Raw genomic sequence first — 7192 nt, forward strand, 5'->3', positions numbered from 1 at the left:
ACACATAAGCCTTGCTATAGGATCTATTACTGATGCTGTAAGGAATTAAAATTTATTAACTTTGAAGAAAATATAATTTAGGAATTTAGGACCTTTCAAATGTGTTTTATGGAATTGTTTTCTAATTTTACACAATAATAATTTTTGAAAAGATTGCTTTACCATTTTGTCCTTCACCATTTCTCCATAGTTTTGAGCTACAGAGTCAGAGACATATTAGAGGTAGAAATAGAAGTTAGGAGGGGTTTAGGTAGACCTAGGTTAGATTACTGTTAGGAAAGACCAACATTTTGAGAAAATACTGTTCATGATTTCACCACAAACAACACCCTTTCATGCATAAGGAGACGTATTAGAAGCAGAAGTAGGAGTAAAAAGGAGTAGAGATGAACCTAGATTAGATTTCTGTTCACAAATAGTTAAGGATGTGGGATGTTCTAGTTTTAGGGAAATGCGAAGTTTAGCNAAGCGGGAATAAAATTGATCAAAGTTAATGCTTCTAAAAGAGCCGTTACCAACGTGCGTGACTGCATCCTATATGTCAATATCCCTGTTGCAATGGGAAGAAATCTGGTACAATTAGAAGTTGATTTAGGCTTTCACGGCTGTCGTCTAAAGAAACTGGATTTCCGGATGCTAGCCGTGTATTATTAATGCAATCTCCATAACGAATGACGGTGACGTCAAAAACGTTTTCTCTCATGTCACACGGGATATATTCAGGAACTTTACGTTATCGATGTAGGATCTCCAATGCTGTTGCTGAACTGCTTCGGTGTTCTGTTAGTGTCTCTTGTGATAGAAGACGAAACGTCGAACACTTTTAACGTGACTATGATATAGGTATTAGAATTGCATCAATAAGACACGATTAAATCTGGAAATCCAGTTTTTTGGAACTTATTGATTTATTTTAAGCTTTTTTATAGATATAGGTTTTACTGTTGAATGTTCGAGTGAGAAAGCATAATTTTATGAAATTTCAGATGTAACTATGTATGTTGATAATAGTTCTTCCAAAAACACTAAATTATACCCTAGATAAAAATTTTCAGTCTCTCTCCAGTCTCTCAGAGTCTTTCAGCGTCTCTGAGAGCGTCTCTCATAGTCTTTCACAGTCGCTCAGTAATTCCCTAGGTGTTTTTATGGATCTCTCACAGTGTCTGTATGAGAGACTCAAACGATAAAATTCTTAATTCAGAGATTCGAGTCTCTCGTTCAGAAATTCGAGTCTCTCGTTCAGGGACTGGGTACGAAATGAGGATCTGTCTATGAGCGACTCGAGTCTCTCCTTCAGAGACGCTAAACAGTTTTTCTGACTCTCTCAGCGACACCAGAGAGACTCGAGGAGAGACGGAGACTCGAGTCTCTCTTTCAGAGACTCTGAGAGATTGAACATTTTTATCTCGGGTAGCTTACTTAATTTTGGAAACAAATGTGTTTACTAATAAATTTTGGCGCATGTACCATCTGAGCCTTCGCTTTTAACCACCACTAATTTTCATATAAGGAATAAGGCACTAATAGAACACTAAATTCTCATGTGAATTGTTTTGTGATTTTGTGATGTGGGTGTAGTAGCATGATAGATAATAGTTAAGGTACGCAACGAGAATGCACGATCCAGAAAGTGGGTGAAGGTGTTCTTCCCTGCCAATAGTTAATGTAAGAATCTAAGGCAAGAAGGAGAATACCCTTCTTTGCTTACAATTATATTTATACGAATTACTTATGAAAAACCAACGCCAAATATTTTATCCTTTAGTACCTACAGGAATTTCTCAAGGTAGTCAGTGATTCCTTTTAACTTATTTCGGAAAGTCATCACGTTCTAAATGTACGTATAATTTGTTTTATATCAGGACCATTGACAACTGTCTAACATGAATTTACTCGTATTACTGGCTCAATTACATCGATGTAAAGCTAGTTTTGAAAAAAATTGTTTACACCTTGTTATCGCCATTTTGATTATGTTATAGTGTGAGAACTTGTTTCTGTAATTAGTATATCATATTTCCTATGCTTTTTTCACATTAAGCAATTGTCAATGTTGCACATGACCTTTTATTACCCTGATACAGAGCAGTTGATGTATTTCCAACACGTCCGAAGGAATTCTACACTAAAGGGTAACTATGGATAATAATTATATGTAGATAAACTTCTCACTAAATAATTTTGATTCATTTATAAAGACTTATTTTTAGATGAAAAGTGGTACATGTGCCACCTACAAATTTAAAATCAATATTCAATTAATTTAAAGTGTTTACCGTATATCTAAGTCGAAAATAACTCCACAAATACTCTATTTAAAGAACCGGATGCGTCGGTAATTACTGAATATTTAAATGGTTGGCGGTCGCTTCTCGTTAAGCATCATTCAGTACATCTGTTAATTCAAAAAGTTTTATGGTCATAGTCGAGTTACGCTATTTTAGGTAGGCCATTGTAAACTGCAGTGGAGAAGTTTTTCACTTCTGTATGTGTGAACACTTTGACTAATCAACTGCATATTTTAATATCAAAAGTACTTAGAATATAAATAGAAATAATCAAATTAAAAGAATATTATTGGAAGCATGACTTGATGCTCTAAGTAGAATCTTCAATCGCTGGCATTTAAATCCAGTAGGTTACACGATAAGGGTATGTAAAATACGACGTAAACGTAATAGAGAAACATTAGGTCTTTGAATGGAAAGAATTGTCAACAGCGCGTTTAAAGCAAAGTAAAAGTTTAGCATGCAATGCGAAGCAAAAAATTGTTAACACTAATAAAAAACTATACATCTTATTATTATATATCTGTGGACTTAATAAATAATAGGAGTAATTCATTTTACTTATTCCATGATTAGATAGCTACTGTTGTTCCATTATATTAATTTGTGACAAACAGAAGGTAACTATTCCACCACCGTCTCTAATAATAGTAACTAATAGAGTAAATCGAAATGAAAAGGTCTAACAATGTATCTAACAAATTGAATATTGTAAAGTGCTTGTTTTCCAAAAGCAAATTGTATACATTAGAGTACATGTGACGAATTATATACGCGGTGACCATGTCTGTCAATCTTCAGTACTATTACATTAAACTATGTGGATGTTTCATGTTACTGGCATGATTATAACTGAGGCTTGATCAAGATCAAAGAAAACACCATGTATCAGTCGAAGGCGTGTTAATGACAGCTTTAAGACTGACAAAATAGATACCGCCTTTCTTTAAATTTCATTTGATTTACTTACTCTAACCGAAAGGAAACTGTCCTTCCTTTATTCATGTGTACAAAACTCTGGGTTTGTGAAAGCAATTCAAAAATAAAATTCATATGAAACACTGTAGACTCATTCAAGATAGTTAATGACTATATTTCCAGAAAGTAATTTTCTTATGTTCCATAAACGTTATTTAGATAAATATTTGATGTATAGTTGGGACGATCAATATTGGAAAAGTCCGCAATAAACTATCTGTGAGAATAGACGTATCCTTTTTCTTGTTTTCACTTGGAACTCATTTGAAGTCATTTGCTGCGTTTTAAACTCCTCTTTCTTAAGTTAGGAAATGTTTACAAGGAGTACCAAGTAAAAGAGATAACCGAATTGCTTGGTTCTTCAAACATCTACTTTCCTTCATTCTTAAGAATGTTGAACTTTCTTCAAAGTCCGATGCTGGCAACATGATCAAATTCTGCTTGTCTGCATCTCTTTCTGTTACACTCAACTGATGTCATGTTATTCTCTTTTCTTTGTTAGTGTCCGCTGCAATTCCTACCTGACATCTCTTTTCTACGTTGACGATATTCCCTATATCGCCTGTCGTGTGTAAAAGTAGGCGTTTTGTCAGCAACAGTTCTAATTTAGTTAGTAAGTTGAAAGAAGAATGTAAATGCGACAGTTTCATTGCGGACTATGCCAATTTTCAACGTCTCAACTATAGGTATATCAAGCTAGCACAGCAACACTATATTTCTTATTTCTACAGTACGCTAGTTTGTTATCAAATCCAAACATTTGTAGGCTTTACTGGCTACCGGAAAGTAGATGAAGAACTAGACTGACAAGCTAGACGTAGAGAAATACTGTAAGAACTATAATTCGTCACTGCAAAATTGTACTTCTACTTATTTTGTCGCTAGCCTATTTTTTTTTCGGCTGACATTGCATATAGCGTATCTTCGAATAGAAATGGCGTAGAAAAATACTATAAGGGCTATAATTTTTAGCTGTAAGGTGGTATCTTTAGTCGAGCTGATCAGTGAAAAACGATTGGTCAACACAAATTAGTAGATATTGTTTTTTGATACTTAGCTGGATGCGCGACAAAATAGGTAAAAATACCACAAGTGACAAATTTTTGCATTTGGAGAAATATAAGTTTATCATACTAGCTTGAAATATGTAAATTTGGCTAATCAGCATACATAAAAAAAGAATCTTTGAAATTGATTTAAAAATATAGTAATTTTTACTCTAGCGGCATGGGAGTAAGTCTTATAAAAAGTAATCTATACAAAGAACACTGAATTTTTAATAAGAGTTACTTAAATAATCATATTTGACATGTTTTTTCTAGCTCTCTACGGTAATACATAATAACGATTCTTTTCTATGTGTAGGCGGTTTTTAACTTCATACTTATTATTCAGTAAAAGTTATGCCATAGTAAAATTTGTCTCTTAAGCAGCAGACCAGAGTAGCTATAAGAATAGAAACTTTTAAAACCGTTAACATGCCTGTCTACCAGTTAACAATAATTGTTTAGTACTTCTAGTACTAATCGTTTTTAGCAATTCCGAAGAAGTTATAAAGTTAATGATTGCAAGTGGACCATAAATACATGTACTAACGTATACATGGCAGATGGCGCCAGAAAATGGTAAAGCGTATAATGGCAAGCAGGCAGGTACCTGAGTAAGAATGGACATTTTAGCATAGTTATAAGTCACTTGAGATGCCCATAAAGTTTTACTGCTGAGAGAAACTTTTAGCCCAAAATACCATTTCCTGATGGCTCTGTAAGTTTCTTATTAGATGCGGCAAACGTTGGATAATAAGTGGACGGGCAAATAAGTCGGTTCAAATATAATTTAGGTAAATTATTAATACAAGCTTGGATTAAAGAACATAATAATAATATTATGATATGTCATACAGGAATTGTCATTGCGTTGATCAAAATCAAATAAAAAAAAAAGTTAAATCTACTAAAAAATTTAGGAACTAAGAGCTTTCAGCATAAGTATATAAACAAAATTTGGGTTTTTCATAAAACACTTGTTGCACCTATAGCTGCCTGTAAATGTTTGCGTTGTTGTTTTTTTTAGTAAGTTTGAAAATGACCGACTTGAAACACTATTGTCAAATTTGTAATAAAATGTGTTAAAAATATATACATATTAAAAATCGACATCAATTTGCCTAAATTAAAATTCAAATTCCATTTATTTTTCCTTCGTTTCTTCTGGTTAACAAATCAATACAAAATTTATTGTATGGACATGATTACACGTAAAGAATTACAAGTAATCCTTTTGATTCTGAAAAGAGTAATTGTTGAGTACAAAAACTCGTTGAAAACGGCTAATAAAATCTATTAATGGAAGGTCGTTGTCGTGAAAATCCGGTTATAATTTTCATATTGTTTCTCAAAGATCCAGTCTTATCGTGAACTTCTTTCAATTAAAATTGTTTTTACCAATAAATACTAAACGTACAGTAGCTAAACCCAATATGCAGACTTGTAAAAATGTATTTGTAAATTTCAATCAGGTTGTTAGTTATATTCTCCAATCTACAAACTTTATATTTATGTTTCTGAACACCTGACAGACAACTAGTCTGAATGTGAATGAATGAATGAAATTTTTTAATAAAAGTGATTAAGGTTTGTGTCTAGGTACTTCTAAATAAAAAGCTAGAACAAGCCATTTTCGCAAATTTCAATTTTTTTAAATTATGTATGCGCCTAAACCAAAGCATTGTTGTGTTAGATAAATGAAAATAAATTGCGAATATGTTGACGATTAATATCAGTGTTTTAAAAAAAAAGCGCATCCCCTGTTTGTCACCCTTTATAAAACCGTACCTTCTTCCATTTGAATCGGCGTTAATCCAGCAGTTGGCACGACAGCACAGCACAAACTTTTCCTTCAAATCTCGAAACAAGCAACTGTCACACGGCGCCGTCACTTTGAACCGGAAAAACCAACCCCATCGTCGAGAGGGTTGATCCCGCACACAAGCAGCACAAATTTTCCCAACTTTCAACCGCGTACAAACACCGTCACTAACGATTTAATAATTCCGAACTCGAGAAAGTCTGCAGTTTTCACTTTTGCGGGAGGACGGTTTTCCTTAAAATCAATATCTCGTCCATACAGGGAGAACGAGCGGTGCCGCTTTTTTTTTCTTTAATTTTCAAAGCTTCCGCGATCCCCGAGTCGCTTCGAAAGTCAAATCGTTATCGTTCGCTTTTCCAAACGTTCTGCGATTAGTCGTGTTCGCTCATTCACTCACAGTCGACTGCAATGCATGAGCAAACGTTCGAAACCGACTAGATTCACTTTTAATTCGAGCACAGCGTAGTAGTAGTCTGTCTGAAGTGGCAACTGGCGAAGCGATGCGATGGTGCTTTGTTGCGTTGGAGGGAGCGATACTCACTCACTGTTCCAGCTGTGTATAGATCGGGGCTGTAATGGAATCCAAACATTTTAGACCCCACATGAGGGTTCGCAAATGCAAGACGTACGTACGGGATGACTACGATGATCCATCGTAGTCTTCTTGTCGTAGACCGTAGACGGAATCTCTACCTTACCGTGGAGGGTTACTGTGTGTGCATGGGATGGTTACTCCGTGAAAAGGACGACCAGCTGAGTGGCATTCACGTATGCCCTCTTCAGTGTACCTACTCGCTTTCTATTTATGAAGAATGTGTTCCGAGATTCATGAATAGACTTGCAAAAGCGAGCATTAATGGCTAATAACTTGGAGAGAAGAAGGTTGTCTTGCTTTTATGAATCGTGAATGTAGAAAATGAATAAGTTCATATAGATAAAAAATACTTTTCTTAAAGAAAAATAATCTTGAGCAATATTAATTGTTCATGACACGTTTTTTTTATTATATAACTCATCATTTCTTTAGCACAAAAGGAGGAAGATCAATAAATGGAGAT

The 7192-nt window shown here is 34.4% G+C and overlaps 1 protein-coding gene across 2 annotated transcripts in view; it reads right to left on the reverse strand.

Moving 5' to 3' along the window:
* Nucleotides 1-6683, reverse strand: part of LOC108745102 (teneurin-m) — a 286594-nt gene extending 279911 nt beyond the window's left edge. For both annotated transcript variants that reach the window (XM_025975752.1, XM_025975751.1), the window contains exon 1: nucleotides 6101-6683. In XM_025975752.1, the coding sequence (XP_025831537.1) occupies nucleotides 6101-6110 (10 nt within the window). In that variant the 5' untranslated portion in view covers nucleotides 6111-6683. The remainder of the gene's footprint in view (nucleotides 1-6100) is intronic.
* Nucleotides 6684-7192: the final 509 nt, after the last annotated feature.

The sequence above is a fragment of the Agrilus planipennis genome, unplaced genomic scaffold, assembly GCF_000699045.2.
Source record: "Agrilus planipennis isolate EAB-ADULT unplaced genomic scaffold, Apla_2.0 scaffold37, whole genome shotgun sequence".
Lineage (NCBI taxonomy): Eukaryota > Metazoa > Arthropoda > Insecta > Coleoptera > Buprestidae > Agrilus > Agrilus planipennis.